At 34.2% G+C, this 20,490-nt stretch overlaps 3 protein-coding genes across 3 annotated transcripts; all 3 read right to left on the bottom strand.

Annotated features, from left to right (window-relative positions):
- Positions 1 to 682: 682 nt before the first annotated feature.
- Positions 683 to 13,478, bottom strand: LOC107008320 (ankyrin-1-like). The gene is made up of 13 exons (XM_015207305.2): positions 13,355 to 13,478; positions 13,192 to 13,254; positions 12,951 to 13,121; positions 12,416 to 12,547; positions 10,188 to 10,327; positions 8,377 to 8,469; positions 4,971 to 5,096; positions 2,752 to 2,904; positions 2,524 to 2,595; positions 1,681 to 1,782; positions 1,307 to 1,477; positions 1,147 to 1,226; positions 683 to 1,049 (listed from the first exon to the last, which is right to left on the bottom strand). Exons 1-13 carry the CDS (start codon positions 13,383 to 13,385, stop codon positions 989 to 991), a joined length of 1,395 nt encoding a protein of 464 aa, XP_015062791.1. The 5' UTR covers positions 13,386 to 13,478; the 3' UTR covers positions 683 to 988.
- A 2,057-nt stretch (positions 13,479 to 15,535) lies between these two features.
- On the bottom strand, positions 15,536 to 16,836 carry LOC107008321. Its single transcript, XM_015207306.2, has 2 exons — positions 16,051 to 16,836; positions 15,536 to 15,965 (listed from the first exon to the last, which is right to left on the bottom strand). Exons 1-2 carry the CDS (start codon positions 16,586 to 16,588, stop codon positions 15,886 to 15,888), a joined length of 618 nt encoding a protein of 205 aa, XP_015062792.1. The 5' UTR covers positions 16,589 to 16,836; the 3' UTR covers positions 15,536 to 15,885.
- Positions 16,837 to 19,030: 2,194 nt separating this feature from the next.
- Positions 19,031 to 19,972, bottom strand: LOC107012958 (vitellogenin-like). Its single transcript, XM_015212938.2, has one exon. The coding sequence runs from the start codon at positions 19,857 to 19,859 to the stop codon at positions 19,356 to 19,358; it is 504 nt and encodes a 167-aa protein (XP_015068424.1). The 5' UTR covers positions 19,860 to 19,972; the 3' UTR covers positions 19,031 to 19,355.
- Between the last annotated feature and the right edge of the window lie 518 nt (positions 19,973 to 20,490).

Here is a 20,490-nt window from a genome sequence, read left to right as displayed (position 1 = left end):
TGAAAATTGTTACATTTACTATCATTTATCCTTAATAACATAAGCATTAATTAATGACAGTAAAAACACATACCAGAATCTATAACATAAATTATGAATTATATTATCTTATCTACAAGATTATGCAGTAACACATTAATTATGTAAAGGAAAATGAACATTGTTACATCTTATCATTTATCCTTAACAACATAAACATTAATTATTGACAGTAAAATATATATCATGAGTTGTAACATAAACAATGGTGTTTAAGCCACTCAACAAGAGTAAAGTACACAAATATTTCATTATAAAAAAGAAGAAGAGAGGTTTATATTATTCGTTATTTTAAAATAAGAAAAAATCCCTCTATTTATAGACTACAAAAGGTAGTGTGAACAAATATTTATTGTATCTTATTAGAAAGATTACAACTATTTGAAAAAATTGCATAACATTTCATAAAGAGAATTCTGATTTATGATGACATCACGTAAGCGGATCCAAGATTCTCTTTTATATGATCTATATTTTAATAACTATATTTCATCTATTACCCTATTTTTCATGGTAATACTACCATATACCATCCATTTCTTGTAGTCATTCAAATTGATGTATGTCATCATGCAATAACAAAGAACGATACAATAAACATTATACCCTATTAAAACAATACAATACGCAATAACCATCCAAATAAAGTGAGGTAAAATCATTGAACGTGCGTGAAATTAAAATAGCTTGATTGGAAAAACACGATATAAGCAAATGAATATGATGTTCATATTTTTTTTAAAAAAAAATTATCAAAATTTAATAATTTTTCAAATTATCGAATCTCTCTTTCTTCTTCTTCTTCTTCAACCCCATCTCCACCATTAAATAATCCTTTGGAACTATCCAAAAAAGGCATGCCCCATAATCAGCTTGCTCCAGCGAAAGTCTTGTCGCCCAGGAAAAAAGAAGCGGCCATTTGTTCTCTCTCATTTTGCGCTTTCTAACTCTAAGACGGCGAATCAACCTTGTTTGTGGCATGAACTTTTCTACCAGCCTCAACAGCTTCCCTGCAATCATATCAGTACCGCACGACAATGAGAAAAACTTGGATATAGTAACTACTGCATCTGCTAAATGAAGAGCTTTAAGTCTCAACATGCGCACCTGAAAGCAGTTACGAGCTCCATATTATCAGGGTTGATCTGTACACCCTCATAGAAAGCATTGGCTGCCTCTTCAAACCTCTGAAAATGAAATAATAGAATATCAGAAAATATAGGTATACAATTTGACAAAATTTGACTCCGGGAGAAGAAGGGCATGCCTGCAATAGACGTAGAGCTGCACCTTCCCGATAACAACCTTTTGCCCAATCTGGTCTAAGTTCTCTGCAGGCCCTGGCATCACTTAAGGCGCGTTCAGCTTGGCCCAGGCGGAGCCAACAAAGACTTCTATTGGAAAACAGAGTGCCATCAGTTGGATCAAAATCGATTGCCTGCAGATTATTAGCAAACACAAGTGAGCCTCGTAAGTGATGCATCCACACTCATAATTAGTCTATTCCATATACTTGCACCATGAAGAAGATAATTACTTCCTCTCATCATTATCTTCTTTCTTTTTCCCTTTTGCAAGTATTTTACTGAGGAAAGGGTAGAGCTGGGAATTCAGGAGGAATTCAATAAGACTAATAGGTACCTGTGTGTAAGTATCTATAGCTGTAGCAAAATCTTTCCTATTAAATGCCTCGTCTGCCCTCGCCTTTGCATCTGCAGCTTTCTTCTTTGCTTCAGGACTCACCTATAAACCAATTAATTATGCCCATGAAAGAAATTTAGCACTGTTCTTTAAACTGATACTCCCAACACAAGATGTTGACCATGCAGAGGTTCTTCAAATGAAAGAGAGACCAAGTAAAAACACAGTACAAAAAAATATTGATCCTCTGTGCAATTTGAAGCCAGCTGAAACGGAAGTCTAGAACCACGTCACTGGTATGACTTCACTGACTATAAGAGAAACTTTATGCATTTTGAAGCCCTTTGAAGTGTTCAACTGGGCCAGAACCACAAGCAAACATTGAACTGTTCCCACAACATTGTTCATTGGACTTATTGAAGACATTAATTTCATGCCCCCAAATGGTGTTTATCATGTTTTTTACTACATATACTTGCACAATCAAATTCCATTTGTTACCTAAATTGTATGTATTGTCATATTCACGATGAAAGTATTTTAAGTCTGTCTTCAAGAGTGCTTCACCAGAAGAAATCAAGATTCAAAGATAACATACACACAAGAAATATATATGCTCACTCTCTTCCATTCTCAGAAATGATTAACATACACACGAGAAATATATATGCTCACTTTCTTCCATTCTCAGAAATGGTTTACTTTGGTTCCCACTTATTGACATTATACAAAAAGGCAAAAAAAGGAAAAGGAGGTAGTTAATACTTTTCATGTAAAAATTGATAACGGAATGACCCAAAGCTCACACCTAAAAAAAGAAAATAGTGAACACTAATAACAGACCTCGGGTAAATCTTTCTTTGGAATAATAGGTTCTCTTGACTTGTTTGCTTTCCTCCCAGCTTCTGCTCTTTCCTGGTATCATCACAGTTCAGACAAATAAAAAAGAAGTCGAAATTTGCATGAGAAGGGAAGGAAATAATCACCGAGCTAATTCCAATATTTGCAAGCAACTCTGACCGAAGACCAAGATAAGCAGCAATTTATCTTAAAGAATCACAAATTAAGTACCTGTTCTCTCTTATATTCAGATTGCACAAACTCAATCACTCCATCCACACTCCATTCTGGAACACTCTGAATCCGTTCTGTGACAGGCAATAAAGCTTCAACAGCTTCCCTACTGCCGCTTGCAGCTGCAACTTGTATTGGCTTGGTACCATCCTGTAGAAATAGCAAAAGTAATACTTAAGTATCAATTAACAGTCCTTTGCTGAAATTGCTAATAGATCTTTTCTTCCAGCAACTTGTTCAGAAATTAACAAAGTTCATGATTGAAGTTCTGTGTTCACCCAGAAGAAAGTTCCGAATACCAGGAAGAATCCATACGAGTATATGTTAAGTACAGAACCTGGGTCGCTGAATTATATCAGAATGGATCACATATACTAAGTTAAAGATACAGTAGACAAGGACAAAAAGAAGACTCCCAGGCCACTTCAAGTCACATCTATAGTGGTATCACGCATAATACACCAACTCTTTCATGTAGAGATGTCGGTTTTCACCGTAAACAATGATAATCCAGAAGGAATGACACAATTGAGCATCAGCCTCCAGCAAACGGTAAGCTGAAAGAAAGTTACACAGACAAATTACATAATGCACTTATAGTACTAAATTTTAGTTCTGCTAACAGTCAATGCATGGTATCATGTCTGATCCAGCAAAGCTAAGCACTCCCCCTACACTTTCTTCACTTAAATGTTCTGAACCCCAGATTAGACCAGTTGATCTGTCAACCCAAAGGAAACAGGTCACAGTTTACCTGAAAACCTGTCAGAGCGGAGAATCCACCAGTAAGACCTGAAAACCCGTCGGATTGACTGTTATACAACAAAATGACCAGGTTTACAATTTCTTATAAAGGTCGTTAAGAAACCACAATTAGTAAAATACCTAAACCCTAATCTTGGTTTTATATGTTCTATGACTGACATTCCTCTTTTCAGCCAGGTATGTCTTATTTGTCCCAGATATCTCTCTCTAGAGCTTTTCATCTCCAAATGGTGAGAATCGCAGCAGTAGTCTTCATTAATGCTCAACAATGGAGCAGAAAGGATTTTCACCTTTAGAAGCAAGACAGACTACAGTCCGTATTATAAGATTCATGTCTTTTCTTTTCTCTCCTCTTTTTTTTTTTTGTGTGTGTGTGTGTGGATGTGAGCACACTGAGCCGGGTAACAAGCTTACACCATGGTAGATATAGGTTTTTTTGGTCGTAAAAAGAGAGGTTTCATTACTACGTAACAAAATGACAACAGGGAGCATGGTGTAACCTGGACACCCATTAGTACATAAGCACGGATGTCCAATACGGGTGCAGATCTAGAGGCCAGATCCTTCATGATCTAATTTTATATGGATCCATGTATGGATACGGGTGCGGCGATTCACCTAAAAATAATTAAAATATCTAAAAATAGAGATATAAAACCTAAATTATGAGATATTATGTAGAAAACTCAAGAAGAATCCTAGAAGGAGATTAAAGGAAACGACGGAGTGAAATAGAATTTTTTAAGGTATTCCATTTTCTTCAATTTCACCTTAACTTTTGTATTAATTATAGAAATCATTAAATAGTCCCGACTTTCCCCATCGATTTTGGTTAAAGTACCCAAAATCGGTTGACCAAATCGGATGTGGATCCCACACCCATGTCGTGCCGACACGGGTGCGGCACCAAAAGTGAACAGTCCAAGCAACTTAGATTTGATCCATATTCTATGAAAAGATACTACATTGGAGAATGTGAAAGTATTGTATTATAAGGATTGTTTTCTAATACAACAAATTTATGGTGTATATTTTTGAAAATTATTTATTTATGAAATATTCATAACAAAAAATTGTGATACGCTTATGAAGTCAAAATAGAATTATCTCTCAACAAAATCATGAACGACTGACCCATAACACTAAGATTTTAGGTTTCCACTCCAAATCCGGGTTCACAAACATATCTTCAACTTCAAAAAACCCCGAGGAAAGATGGCCAAGGTACATAGATTCTACAAGGGAATCTGAAAAGGAATAAGAGGTAGTAGACTCAAAGTGATAACAAGGAATATAATTGACACGTTCTTGACAAACAGAAGACACGAAAATAAAACTAAAATTATTTGGAATCAACTTTCCAACATTTATGAAGAGTCCTTGGATATTTTTTCCAAAATATGTGAAATAATAAAGAACACTATATTCCTTTATATTTTCTTTTCAATTACCTCCTCAGCCGCATTCGGATCAGCTCCAGCTTGTAGTAAGCAGTTAATGACTCCTGCACTACCATTATGAGCAGCAATGAGCAAAGGAGTTGCATCACCAGTCCTAACATTGACATCAGCCCCTGCCTGTATGGTAGCATAAAAGAAGTTAAGCCTTGAGTAGACAGGCGGCATGCTTAACCAAGCAACATAGCAAAATCCAAACCAAAGTGGAAAAATTGAAAAAGACAGTTTCAATAAGTGAAATAGATGGTCCCACATACAACAGTTCCAATCTGGAGTAGCATATGCACAAATTGCTTTTCAGGGAGGACATGAATTTTCTCTCTTTTTCCCTTTTTGGATAAGTAGATAGAAAAGATTGTTTTATACAATAAACCATCTTTGAATATGTAAGCAATGTTTTCTCCAGCATCTTGGATTAAGAACCAAACATGCCAGTTGTACTCTGTATCTTCAAGGGTCTAAAAGTAAAACATGCGCAACTTCAAATGGAATCATAGGATAAAAAAGGATGATCAAAGAAGAGCTTATAAACAGTAGTTCTTTGGGAACAACATGATCATATATTATCTATCTCCTATTTTTTTATGACAAGAGAAACCCGCAGCCGCCACCCTTGGGTGCACGCATAGTAAAACATCAGCTCCTATACAATAGCTCGCAAACCACAAACATGAGAGGCCCGCACTAGGCTAGCCTGGTTCGACGAGCTCGGCCCAGAAGCCAAACCACTTGCTTTTGCTAGCAAGGGGTTTCAAACTTGAGACCTCCAATGGAAGTCCCAAACCACTGGGCCACCTACCAGTTGAGACTCCACCGACTCCTCTTTCCAAGTAGAGCCAAACACTCAGACTTTCAATTCCATTAACTTCTCCAATTGATTGAATTGGTCAATTTTTAATCCCTTTGCTTGTGAATATTCACAAATTCAACATAATTATTGATTGTCTCACTGCCTAATTACTCATGTAATATGTTAAATTTGTATTGTTACTCCATACTTGATGGTAATGTAATTCTGTAATTAGTCAAATATAACATATTTTCACATGAAGGGGCCAAAAACACACATCTTGAATAATTGAAGGTTAAATATCCCGAGTCATATCACAAAGACCAAAAGCAAATTTTACCAATAACTTTGGGACCAAAAGTGTTGTTATTCCTTTTTATATAAAAGAATAAATTGTATTAACGATGGGAAAGAAAATATACATATACAAGAAGAATATCAAACAGTACAGAACCTTAAAAAAGATATGATTTCTATAAATGACAGCAAAGCTTCTATACCTATAGTGACCTCATGGGTGCACCAAAACACAGTAAGGGATAAGAGTCTACTCCATGAGCTTACAAAATTCTTCTCTATTCCATCAAAAGCTCTTATTTCTTTCTCTACGTACAGTCCACATAAGTGATAGGAAGCAACATCCAAAGTCGTGCTTCATCTATTTTGTCTTCGAAAGATCTACTAAACAATACTTCTCTAACCATGCCTGACAGCACCCGTTAAAGACCAAACCAACATAGTATTTCCCACCACAAGCAAGATTGATACATAATGTGAAGAAGATGATTCACATCTTCAGGAAAGCTTCTACACATGAAGCACCAGCTGACATATGTAATCCTCCTTCCCCAAATTCTCAACCGTCAAAGTAACGTTGTAGATAGCCACGTGAAATGGAACACCAAATATCTGGAGAAGTGTACTCTTCCATACCTAGAAAATTCTAATAGTAGCCTAATAGATGCCATTATTCTCACTCCCCACTTTTGTACATCACGCCTAGCTGGTGGGGAACTTTATCCTGAAGTGTCTTAACTAGACTGAAATTCCAAAACCTCACAATCTTGCAAGTTCCTCCTAAATCCTCAATTCCATATGAATTTCTTAACCTTGGACCCTTTGAGTTCGTTGAATTGACATCTCCTTTTGGCATGAAACTATATACATATTTGCACATGTACTTGTTCCCGGAGGTGTTGTATCTCTATAACGTATCCTACATCCATCACCTACCCTAAATGATACATACCCAAAGGACTCGTCCCACTCTTTCAAGATAGTATGATATTTTTAGCATCTCTTTTATAGTCAGAAAATCTCATTTCTACCCTCTCAATCATCGGAACCTATAACTCTTTGGTCCTTATAAGATGCTCCAAGTGATAGACCAAGATAAATAGTAGTAAGCACCCCCATCTTGCAATTACATTATTAACGAATTAATTACATTATTTTATTGGATCAAAACTAATTAAGCAATATTGAGCGTTTTTTATGTGTTTGTCTACTATCTAAACTCCCTCCGAATTGTATGCTTTCGCTTTATCAATTTAAATAAGGTGTGACTATGTTGACAAAGGTAGTTGGGTTCTTGCCTTGGCTTATGCCCCGACAAGTAAGGTGCACAAAATTCATAAACCGATGTGGTGAAGAAATTTTTTCTATATTGGGCTTAACCAGTCATAAAGCTCTTAAGCAAAGCCTCTCCTACATCTCAGAAACAAGAAGAGAGAACTAAAAGAAAATCATTGAAATAAATGCAACATTGATGTGAGCTATTAACAACAATTGTAGATTTAACAAGCAGAGGAGATCAAACTTTGCTCCTCAAGTACTTTAGGAACCCATTTCCGCAGAAAGGCAAAAGGTAAAGAAATGTTTGAATTACCTATTTAGATAAACTTGAAAGCTGAAGTCTAATTTAAGTTTAAGCTTTATATTGTAACATTGTGTTTCAAATGCCTTGTTTCGCCTGTAAAATTGAGGTTAAAATATGTTAATTTTGCTGGTAATAGTTTTTTCCTATAACCGAGAAATTTCGTATGACTAGTGGCGCAGATTCGAAACTCGGTGGATAATGAACCCACCCTTTTTACCCTTCACCACTTAATGCTGGTAATAAACTGAATGTACACAAATTGAATATTTTCCCCTTTTATCTTGTAGCAGTTTTACTTGTTTAATTTTCGAGGGGTATCTCTCAATTGTTCTATTCTTTTAAGCATGTTTAACCTTAACTTTCAAACAAATATTAAAAAAGATAAAAAAGCAGAATAGAAGTTAAGAGTTTCAGGTAAGAAAAACACAGATAAAAAAGCAGAATAGAAGTTAAGAGTTTCAGGAAAGAAAAACTCTAAGGGGTAATAGAGCCAAGTCTCACATAGCTCGTATGATCAAAGCAGTTTCTTGTGGTTTAATCTTAGCACAAATCTTGCATGGTTCCAACACATAGCAGACTGCAGAGTGAAAATACATCAAACAAAAGCACTATATGTTTTCTGCAACACAACTTCTTCAGGATGCTCAATTGGATTCAGCAATTTTTTAAAGTAGATAAAGTGAAGAAGTAGAACAATCTAATGAATATAGGAAAAATAGAATTTTATTGACCTTCACTAACAGCTCCACGCAAGGCAATGAATCGGTTGCTACAGCTGATACCAAAGGACAGACATTATTTTCATCTTCTGTTTGAGCATGAACCTGCACAAAGTAACTTTTTAGGCCAAATGAACAAATAGAGATACTCCCCCTGTTCTAATTTATAGGACTCACTTTCCTAGTTTCCTTTTTAGTTGGTCCCAAAAAGAAAGACATGTTTCTATTTTTAATAAAAATTTAACTTTAAAATGTCCATTATATCTTAATAAAATGATTTATAGTAACAAACATCTATGACTTATTTTGGACCACAAATTTCAAAAGCCATTTTTTCTTTTCTTAAATTTCGTGTCAAGTAAAACTACATCACATAAACTACAGAGGGAGTGCATCAAAATTGGAGGGGGGAGGGGGAGGACTTGGGTTTTCCAAATATTATCAACACATGTCCTCTCTAACAAGTAAAAAATGCAAAACAGGAGCTGTATGCAATATAGAAATGCAATATAGAATTGATCTAATTGAACTTATGAAAGAAAAATTTATCTTTAGTTGAATCAACTAATCAAGAACTGTTGTTTACAGTATATACTATATCTAAGCTAACTCTTTTTTCTTTGGGACGGGTGACTTCATATATTTCTCACAAACAGTACATAAGTATGTACTGAAAACCATATTTACAAAATTTTACTTCAAAATCCTGCTAACTCCTACCTAAATTGTCAATTATGGAGATAATATCATTTGAATAGATTTGATTACACCAAAAACATAGTAGCAAAAGGTAGTTTATCTTAACCTTTTGCATACTATTCTCTATGCTATCAAAACATCGATAGCATTCCCTTTTTTTTGAGAATTAAACATCTATAGCATTCCTCTCCTTGCAAGTTGTCCAACAGATACAAACAGGAACAGTTCTCCATATATCTAAGGTAACTTCTTTTTTCGCAACACAAACATTAAAAAACAACTAAGGGTGTGTATGATAGTAAGGAAATGTTCTCTCCGAAAATCTTTTCTAGGAAAATAAATGGGTTTCTTATTTATTTTCTTGTGTTCGGTATATAGGCAAAAATACTATCCTAAAATTATTTATATATAATCTAAACAAATACTATGAGAGATGAAAGTTGGATGGTGAGGGTGGGGTTGGATGGTGAGGGTGGGGCTACAATGGTGAGGGGGTGAAGTTGAGGTGTGTTGAACGGTGGAGAGGAAAGTGGAAGTGGAGATGGGGCTACAGAGGTGTGGGAGTGAAGATGAGGTGTATTGAAGGGTGTAGAGGGAAGTGGAATGCCAGGGGTAGAACTAGTTTTTCTTACTTTCATTAAGAAAGTCATTTTCCTCATTTTTAAACAACTTATTTTTCTAAAGAAAATATTTTCTAAAAATTTTGACCATCTAAACATGAACAAATTGGAAAACATTTTCCCAAAAATATGTTCCTCCATACTGAACACGCCCTAAGTGGAACTTAAAAGCATGAAAGAAGATAGTCAAGTCGAGCCAAATTTTTTTATTATTATTTTTATCAAATACAGAAAAAAGAAAAGAGGGGAGTGGGGTGAGAGAAAAAGAGTGGGCAGGTTGGGAGTGGAAACTCTACACTGTATTAGGCTGCGATGGCGGTTTAGAAAACACACCACCTTGGCTAGCCGTTAAACATGTGTTAGATGAAAAAAGAGAAGGGATGGTTTTTTTTAAAGGTTGATGAATTTTTTATGGCTTTATTGTATTGACAAGAGAACAGTTAAACAATGGCTGGTATTGTTAAATTGAGAAAGAGGGGTTCAAATAGGTAACAAAGCACTCACATTAGCATGATGTTCCAGCAAAACCTTGACAACCTTTTCCTGGCCGAAACCTGCAGCCCACATAAGCGGTGTTCCAGCCTCACTTTGTAAATCAACATCTACACCCTTTGACAGTAACAATTTAACCAATTCAACATGTCCTGCAAACAGAGACAATGCACAATGAAGTGTCCCTCTGTGTAAAGAAGTACAAATAAATTGAAGAGTGCATGTTATCTACACACATCAACACCACAATAAATAACAATAAAGCAATACGGAATGACATGTTGATTGATTTCTCTCATTGTTTTACCAATAGAGAAGTTAAAGCTGACACCAAGACCTCAACTACTGATATCCATCAGAACGATCTGAACTACTGATATCCATCAGAACGATCTTGACTACTGATATCCATCAGAACATGATTAGATCCCTGATTCAGACTATGTGCCAACAAGGTGGATAAGGTAAAAGAGTTTCATTCATAAACATGGCCAAGTTGGACGTATACAAGGGATAAACGAAAAAGGTACAGAATCTACAAAATATGGTTCTCTACAAAATTCTGCAAATATATTTCAGGAGAATTTGTGGAATTTCCTTTCAAGTGTTTCTGTTCTTGACACCCCACTCCATTCACATTCATACTACTTAGAAGAGAAGGAAAAAAAGAAAATGTTAGGATTAAGTGAAAAGAATGTGGCAGAACAAATAGGCTTATGATGATTAAAAAATTGCAGCAGAGATCCCCACAGGCTATCATCAGTCTGCCTCTTTGTGAATTATGTAATAGTGAGTACTCAATTGCATGCAGTTAATCATGTTCTCCAGTCAAGCATAGTTTCTACTCGTGGACCTCCTTTCTAAAGTCTTCTATAATATTCATGCATCATTTATAAATAACCCCAAAAATTCAAATCAAGCCAAAAAATACACTTCTCTGAGATTCATATATCAGATAACGAAATCCAAGTATTAGCCCATCAAACTTCCGTCACTTAGCGTAAAGAAACAGCTCTCTTCAATTGTCTTCTTATTCATCATGTCAAGTAAAACGGATGAATTCAAAGTAAAAATGGAGGGAGCAGCTTATAATAGCAACAGAGCTATACTATACAATGAACACGGTTGCTGAAATAGTAGATCCACTTTCTCAGATTCCGGCCATTTAGAGTTTTTCTTTAGAAACAAGAGTTTTATCCAGGAAAAATATAACTGCACATGCATCCTTTGATATAATGGGGAGGAGAAGATGGACTTTTTCCAGCCAGCAAAGCTACTCTTGCTTGTCTTCAAGCTTCAACAGCTCGGGGAAAAAAAATCTTCCTATCAATTATGATATATAGAGATGAAGACGTCTCATAACGTGTTTGTTACGAACACAGCAAAGGCTACTTATATGACCAACAATCCAAATTTTATGTTCCTCGTAGGGTTAACTTAGACTGATCTTCTTAGTAATACACTTTCATCAGTAGATAAGAACAAACAAATGAGACACGGAAGTATAGACAGCTTCATTACTACATCTTCAGTTATATAGTGATTTAATCCTCATAATAACAATATCAGCTAACGTTTTTGAGTTATGTCGGCTCTTTAAAGCTCTAGAAATCTAGGGTTATTTCAAGTCATCAATTGAGAACAAATGATGTAGCATTGACATAGGAAAAGAAAAGATGATGAAGCAAGAAATGTCAAATGTTCCAACAAAATAGAGGATAAAGTTTGGTTTTCAACAGCTGAAAGTATAAACATGACCTGAAAGGCTGAAAAGTGTGAAGCAAATAGAAAACATAGCATACCCCACCCTATCCATCTCTGCTTCTTACTGCTGATCCTAGCCTTATTTCCTTGCCTTATCTTATAAGCTTATGATAAGAACTTTGACCAGTTCATTGAAGGGATTTAGTTCTTAATTTTTACTCCCAAAACATGACTAACTATACTATTATTAGGTGATTCAATAATGATGTCAACTTTGCTAAAAAGGAAATTTGCACGTTATATAATATAATATATATATATATGTGTGTGTGTGTGTGTGTGTGCGCGCGTGTGTTTGCGCGCATTGACATGTTTGTCAAACATTTTTATTTAAAAATGAGGAACTCCTTAAATAGAAGAGTTCAGTGTACAAGAGCAAAAAGTTACAGCAATTAAATGCATATGAACCCAGGAATCTTTCACTGGCAAAAACAGAAGCTTCAATCACTTCTATTAACAAAAGAGGATGAACCTACCATTTCCTGCAGCATGATGCAAAGCTGTTGCCCCCGAGGCGCTGGGTATTGCAGGATCTGCACCCTGTTCCAAGAGGTACTGGACAGTAGCAGTGTGCCCTTGCCTAGCAGCATGAAGAAGAGGAGTCTCACCTATGATGAACAACATATCCAAATCAGTATACAGAAATATCACTTTCAGAGCATATTAATCAACCAATAAATAAGAGCCTCAAAATCAAATAAATTGGGAGCAATAATGTGAATCCTCCATATATTCCGCTGTATTTGAGTCCACCATTCCTATATTGAAGAATAATTTTTCTTTCAAAGCAAATTCAGGGTTTTCAAAAATTAGATAGCCCCTAAATCATATGATTGACCACACTGAATTAGTGTTACTTATAGGTATTATTTGCATCTATTGTTTTGTATTCCCAAGTTCGCATTGATTCTTTGATATTTTAGGTCATCTGAGATAACTTAAGTTTTACCTTGTCCCCTTTTAGCACTTCAATCATCATACTTTCACACCTACATATAGTTCAGAGAATACCTTCATCATCTTTTTCATTGACATCAACCTTCAACTCTTCCACCAAATACTTGCACAACTCAATCTTGCCTTCCCTGGCGGCAAAAATCAATGCCCCTCTTTTATTACCATCCTTCACATCCGCCACTGTACCAGCCAACCCTTTTCCATCATCCAGTTGCTTTGCCAACTCTGTTTCACAATCATCAACACTAAATAACATCGCATAAACTGAAACCCTTAAAGGAAATTGTTAACTTACTCTTGAAAAGCTCAATATCCCCTGAACAAGCCGCCTTCAAAAACTTATTAACTTTTTCTCTAACTGCTCAAAAAATTTCAACATACACATATACATGAAAAACAACAACAAGGTTTACAGTAAACTTCAAGAAAGGAAAAAGAAGTTAAAAAAAGATCAAAACCTGCAAGAGCATCAGTAGCATCAGGAGCCATAACTGAGAGACGATAGTACTAGTATTTTTCTTCTACTTTAGGCTTCGCTAGAAACTTCTGGTATTTATACAATGAGACCTAACAAGGGTATTGCCCAAAAAAAAGGGTTTTTGCAAGTTTGACTTTGAGTCAACTCAAATGTCGAATAAGCTAGTTGTTCACTTTTTTTATTTTTTTAAGTTGTGTCTAATTATTTATCAATTATCGATTTAGATAAATTAAAAAAATATATATAAAATAAAATATCTAATAAATTTATGATGACAATAATTATTTTCTTAATATTTATGTCAATTCAGTAGACAAGTAATTAAAAATAATATTCAATTTAATTTTATTTATATTTTCTTGATGATCAATATATTTGATCTCCAAGAAAGATGGACCATTCCACTACTACGGTTTAAAAATTGGAAAAAATACTTAGATTGATACCTTTTAATAAATAATTATTGATTTTAGTAATATTTTTATTTATTATTATTTATAAAAATATTATGTTAAATTTGCAGAATGAATTAAAATTGAATTATGCATGCAATAAATATGTATTAATATTATTTCTAAAAATATATTATGCTTCTTTTGTAAGAAATTAACATATTGTAAGTATATTAAAATGTGTGAAAAATGTATTAATCATTAATAAAAATTGTATTATATGTGAATAATAAATTATTCTTTATAATATGGATTAAAACCGTATTATAAATTTATCAAAATTAATCAAATGAAAAAAAATGTTATTCTTAATATAATATATTTATGTAAATTTACCTTAAATATTTTCATTTGATAATGTATTATTAAAAGAAGAAAAAATCAAATATGAATTATACTTTTGTTATGAGCTAGTCTAAAACTCATTATTGTTCAGAGGATGAACATGAATTAAATTTCCATGACTAAATATAATAAGTTAATAACTTGGTCCAGATTAAAGTAGTGTTCCAAGTAAAAGATCTTAGTCTATTAATTTTTTTTCATCAAACGTTTGATGATATAATTTCAATATAAAGATTTTTTAATATTATCAAATCATATTAGCCATGATAACATAGAAATTTATATTCGATTTGACTTGCTCGTTTGCCATTTTTAGTCACGATTAATATGATTTGATAATATAAAAAATTCTTATATTGTAATTATATCATCAACATTTGATGAAAAAAAATTAATGGACTAATATCTTTTACTTGGAAGTCCGTGACATTGATTATTGTTGGATTTAAAAGGTGTGAATGAAAAATGAAGAGTTGTGATTTTTATGAAAGGTTGCGACTTTTATGAAAAGTTATGACTATTATGAAAAGTTATGACTTTTATGAAAAATTATGACTTTTATGAAAAGTTACATTATTATGAAAAGTTGCGACTTTTATGAGACATTTCCAAAAGATTGTGACCTTTCCGATAAGGCACAATAAGAACATTTTCGCACTATTCTTTGTTTTCTATAAATTGAGGGATTTCCTCCCATTTTAAGAAAGAGATTTTTCTGGATTTTTTCTTCTATTACTAAATCTAATATTCTAAGTGAATTTTAATGCCGTTGAGTGGCTCGCTGACACCAGCGTTTTAGGTATCAATACACTGGTGATTGGAGATCATTCTATCCTGAGAGGACATATTTTAAATCAAATCTCCGATAATTTCCTTAAGGGGACACTATGCATTCAGTGAGCTTGATCTTCTTTCTGTTATTCCAGATTTTTATGTGTTACAAATTTTAGATTTATGACTTATTTTCTGTTCTTCTATTCTTTTGTTCTTCACTGGTTCATTACACCTTGGTAACTTTGTGTTTCTGCAACGTTTGTTGGAATCAGTAAGATTCTTTAGACATATATTAACAACAATTCTTCTTTAAGAAAAATATTTCGTATATTTTTCCTAATCTGTTTATGATTCTAGTTTCGCTACTAGTTTTAATTTTCAAGTTGTGAAAATGTTCTTAAACTTTGTTATCTTACAAAGTTCTTCAAAATTTTGTTCTAAGTATGTTAGGAATACATGACGAATAACAATTATCGGTTAGCAAACTTGTGACAGTGGAAATGAACTATAAGGAAAATAAGCTCTTCTTTACATTATCAAATCAAATAAAAAGACAATAACAAACAATTTTTTATCTATATAAACAACAATTGAAAATAATTTTTTTTAAAAAAAAAGAAGAAGCAATCATCAATAAAGGTCAAAATACACCAACAACGAATAAAATTATTTACATATCAATACCATATGTAACTTAAATCCTTTGTTGCCTCAATTAACTAAATTGAGAATCAACATAACTAGTGGTGAAATTGACCGCCTACAACTATGTGGCTCTGTTTGATCATTTGGCGCATGAGTCTCAGTCCATCCTCAAAAGTCATGACTATATTTCTATCAGAGACGGACACGAGGTCTGAATCGATCGATACGATGAAGATGAAATTAATTTCTTTATAGTCAAAACATGGTGTTTAATTTCATCACTACCCTTTCAACTTCAATAAGACTGCTTGACAGAACAAGCCACTGCCTGCGCCCAATGCCTCAACTTTGTCTTTACTTGTTGAGGATCATCACCTACACAACATTTATATAAATATTAAAAAAAAATAAAAAAAATCGTTTATTTTTTAAGATGAAATAGTCGTACAATTTAATATACCCGGGCTATAAATCTTCCATGCATCGACATGATCACTCCGAGGGCTTCCAAAAGAGGATGACCTTCCTCCTAGAGAATTCAATGAACCCGGAGATGACATTGATCCTTTATTGCTACCCGGTGAAGAGACAGGGCTAGTTAAATACTGACGATTCACCGCGAAATAAAGATCAAGAGCGGGCAAGGTGTTACATAACCTTTGCCCTTCTTCTTCATTAAATCCAAATCCTAAATCTATGCAACCTTTAAGTTCATTCAAATCTTCATCAGTTATATATGCATCCACGTCTTGAGTACTTCCAGTAATATTCTTTTTCCTCTCTTGATGAAGAAATTGACGACGTCGTTTTTCCCAAGCAATGTCACGTGGAATCTCACACATGGAAAGTTGCTTTGATAACTTTTTATTAGGGTTCCTCCAAAAAGGTGGTGCATCTTCTAAACGTTGTAATTCGTCGCATTGATCTGATAATTCACTAGACGATGATGAAGATATATGTTTTTCATGATTTGGACGAGGAACCTTAATATCTCCCATCTCAGATATTCAGATCAAGAATTAATTGTTTTTTTTAACAACAATAACAACAACAACAACAAATAGCGTAAAATTTTCACAACAATGATTATACAAATTACGTTATAATCAGATTTCTGGTGAAGGTTGATGGACGTTAGAATAGGCTGCCATGGCGGTTTAGAAAATTCACCGCCTTGGCTAGCCGTTAAAAATGTGTTAGATGAAAAAAAAAAAAAGAGAGAGGGATGATTTTTTTATTTTTTTTTTAAGGTTGATGAAATTTTTATGGCTTTATTGTATTGTAAGAGAGGGAAATGGGATGCAGGTTTAGGAAGAGTTTAATGGGGGATTACTAAAGGATAACCATTATTTGCGGTTCTTCCATTAATTTGTAACAGTTATAATAACCAAAGAAAAAAAATTGCAGTTTATAATAAGAAAAATGATGACTTGTTGGTTATGAAAAGAAAAAAAAGATTCTTGTCAATTGTCATGATTGTTATATATAGTAATTACTCTTTTTATGTTGGATTGAAGAATATATATATATTTTTCTGGGACTAATTAAAGTTCAGTAGACCACTTTCTAAATGGTTAATTTAACTAAACAGCGGGCCTCTTATATTTAAGCGTCATTTAAATGGATTGATTTTTAATTTTTGTCTTTTAACGAACCAACTATTGAAAGTTGCATCAATGACGAGATGAAGGTTCAATATAATTCCCAGCGAGACAGAAAAATGTCTTCAATATAGAGTCAGTTACCCGGCATCTGTAGTAGGTCGTGGACTAGTTGAGCTCCGCACAAGCTGGCCCAAACACGGCCATTATATGAAAAACATGTTCTATCTTAAGCTCCTTCCAACATATTTGAAAAGATAGAAGCTGATATACCCTTTATATTGAGCAAAAAAACCGATGTTTCATTGCCAGAAACTCGGAATGTAAAAGCTTTAGAAATCAAGATACCAGTCATAATGCTAAGCTTATTCACTAGATTAACTATTAGAAACAACATTCTGCCATTATCAAGCTTCATCATCAAAGATCAATGGAGGAAACAGTAAGCAGTTCATAATTTGTAAGCAGTTCAAACTGCCACTGCCAACTTTCCAGAAATGAACAATGGTGCCAACAGTCCACCATATCTGCTTTAACTCTTTAGGAACCACCTGCTACTGCCAACTTCCCTTTAACTCCTTTACATAACAAGGCGTGAATCACCAACGTAATACGTTTAAAAGGGTGCTCAACTGATTCCTGATTTTTTAGACACAGATAACATCTGGTGCATACGACTAAACCTAGCTTCTGCTATTTATTCTGAGTTAAACATGTTCCCCGAGTTGCTATCCATCCAAAGCAAGCTACCATAACAGGAGCTTGACGTCTTCCATATCATCTTCCAGTGCCAACAAGCTTCCCACAGTCCTGGCTGCTTTAATAACAGTCCATAGGCTAAAGCAATTCTTAACTGAAAACTTTTATAGGGTTTTTCACTTCTACAAGGGCTTGCCAAAAGGAAACAGAAGAACGAAAGAAGACAAGTGCTTACAATTGACCATTCCCAGAGAAGGTGGCCTAGTAGTCATTGAAGCGGGATCAATAATCATGGGAGACCACTACAAGAGTTCAATTCCCAGTAAGTACCAAAAAATGTCTTACATCTTGGTATATAGAGTAAGTTAGCTGGTACCTGTAGGAGGTAGCAGGTGGTAGACTAGTCGAGTAGCACCCAAACTGGCCCAAACACCACCGTCATATGAAAAACACGTGCTAGTAATAGAGCGAGGATTATATTTGCCATGACCAGCTGCTTCAGCTCATGACTCAGACTCACTCCTCAAACCTGTTCTATCTTAAGCTCCTTCAACATATTTGAAAATATAGAAATGGCATACACTTTATATAAAGCAAAAAGCAGAAACTCAAATATTAGAGCTTTGAAAATCCAAATCTGAGAGTCTAATGGGAATTCAGCCTCAGCTTGGACTTTACCAACTCACACGTGAGTAATTTGAAAGAACCATAATGCTGAACCAAGTCACTAGCTTACAACAACAACAACAGTAACAACATGCCCAGTATAAAACCACAAAGTGGTATGGGGAAGGGTAGAATGTACAAAACTCACTAGCTTACCTATCAGATTAACATCTGCCAATATCAAGCTTCATCATCCGAGATCAATGGAGGCAAAACAGTAAACTAGCAAGCCATAAATAAGTGACAAGCTGCATCACCCTAAATCCATCCAAATTAATCAGCATCTCTACAAGTTGTGAAATTCAAGAGTAGAAATCCAGAATTCGACCATAGACGCATGAGCTCAGAAAGTTTTGAACTTGCTCACTATTGATAAGATCAACATCTCCAACACAGAAGATACAAGTCAATTGTGAACTTTTTGAGCAATGAATTAGAAAGTTCATTAAAACCATAGACCAACACTCAAGAAAATCTTTCAAAATTTCATCTTGGGATACTAACCAATTTCATAAATCTAAAATCTAGTAGAATACAAATATTGAGTAGCTACTATGAAATCCAAAAGATTCACAAGTCAGATCAGAATCTGATACCCCAAAATTTTCAATTTTCACCATATCTTCATTGATCGAAAATTCACTATAACATACTCCATTACAAATTGAAAACAGAAAAATTACCCATCCACCAAAAAAAAAAAAAGCAAAAATACTATATATCAAATTGATACCTCTAAGAGAACAAGATCATCTAAGATCTCGGAAAAAGAGAAGAATCAAAATAGAGAAAAACAGTTTCACGACCCCAATTCCTCACAAATCTTAGCAGATCTCTGAAGTCTCCGGCTTTTGGGTTTCGGCTTCGATGACTGAATCATCGCTGAATCTTGATACTTAGTCGGAACAGTCTTCAATCTCTTCCTTTGCTGTCTTTTAGGCAACGACCCATCTTTGCACTTCACCCCATCATCCTGTTTCTCAAAACACTCTGCTATAAAAAACCTTTCAAAGCTCAAAACTCTTCTCCTCCTCCTCGTGATGACCCTTTTCTGAATGTAAGGAACACCCACAACAGAACCATCAGTAACCTGATGAATGGCCTTGACTAGCAGATCAAGGCCTTGACATCTAGCAGTGGTGATAGAGGAAGAAGTTGAAGTTGAGGAAGATGAATCTATGGATGAAGCAAAGGAGTTATCTGTTAGGGAAGAGAACGTGTACAAGGAAGATGAAGAAGATGAAGATGACGACGATGATGAAGACGAAGATGGTGAATTGGGTATGGGTTTTCGAATCCTCATTTTTCTTGAATTTTTGGATCAACAAGTGAAAATGGAGAAATTTGAGATTTTTTTTTCTCTTTGGAAGAAGAAGAAGAAGAAGGTGAAGGGAAATGGGGGGTGTGAATAATGTCCCAAGAAGGAGGGGGGGTTTTATATTGAGATTTGAGTTTATTAAAAAAAATAAAAAATTACAGCCTGATTTGGTACTATTTTAAAGTCTATTTAAAAAACTGAAATGGTTAAATATTAATGCTAAAAATTATTTATTTTTGAAAGTATTTCTTAAAATAAATATTTTTAAAAATATATTTAAAAAAGGGGATAATTGTATTGAATAGCAAATTAATAATGCAAAATAAATACAATAGCTATTGTTTGATTTACTTGTGTTCCTTAGCAAACAGTTTATTTATTTGTGTTCCTTAGCAAGCTGTTTGTCAGTGTCGCTTGCCTCTCTCGCTTTATACAATATAATTGTATAAATTGTGTTTATGTTTATAAAACGAGAGAAAATTGTATATACACATGCAAATACGTATATCTCCGTCTTATATACTTATAATTATGCAATACAAATATTTCTCTGCTCAAGTCTCTTTTGCGTTTTCTTTCTCGTTTTATACAATTCGATTATAATTTATCTCTTTCT

The sequence above is a fragment of the Solanum pennellii genome, chromosome 1, assembly GCF_001406875.1.
Source record: "Solanum pennellii chromosome 1, SPENNV200".
Classification (NCBI taxonomy): Eukaryota; Viridiplantae; Streptophyta; class Magnoliopsida; order Solanales; family Solanaceae; genus Solanum; species Solanum pennellii.
Note: the sequence above shows the minus strand (reverse complement) of the source record. Positions and strands in the feature narration are given on the sequence as shown.

Excerpts from the sequence above, each read along its gene's own strand:
- LOC107008320 (XM_015207305.2), bottom strand. The coding sequence starts at position 13,385 with ATGGCTCCTGATGCTACTGATGCTCTTGCAG. Across the intron at positions 13,255-13,354 it reads TGCTACTGATGCTCTTGCAG|TTAGAGAAAAAGTTAATAAG; the intron begins GTTTTGATCTTT and ends TTTTTTGAGCAG. Across the intron at positions 2,905-4,970 it reads ATCCGAATGCGGCTGAGGAG|GATGGTACCAAGCCAATACA; the intron begins GTAATTGAAAAG and ends CTATTTCTACAG.
- LOC107008321 (XM_015207306.2), bottom strand. The coding sequence starts at position 16,588 with ATGGGAGATATTAAGGTTCCTCGTCCAAATCATGAAAAACATATATCT. Across the intron at positions 15,966-16,050 it reads ATGGAAGATTTATAGCCCGG|GTGATGATCCTCAACAAGTA; the intron begins GTATATTAAATT and ends AATGTTGTGTAG.
- LOC107012958 (XM_015212938.2), bottom strand. The coding sequence starts at position 19,859 with ATGAGGATTCGAAAACCCATACCCAATTCACCATCTTCGTCTTCATCA.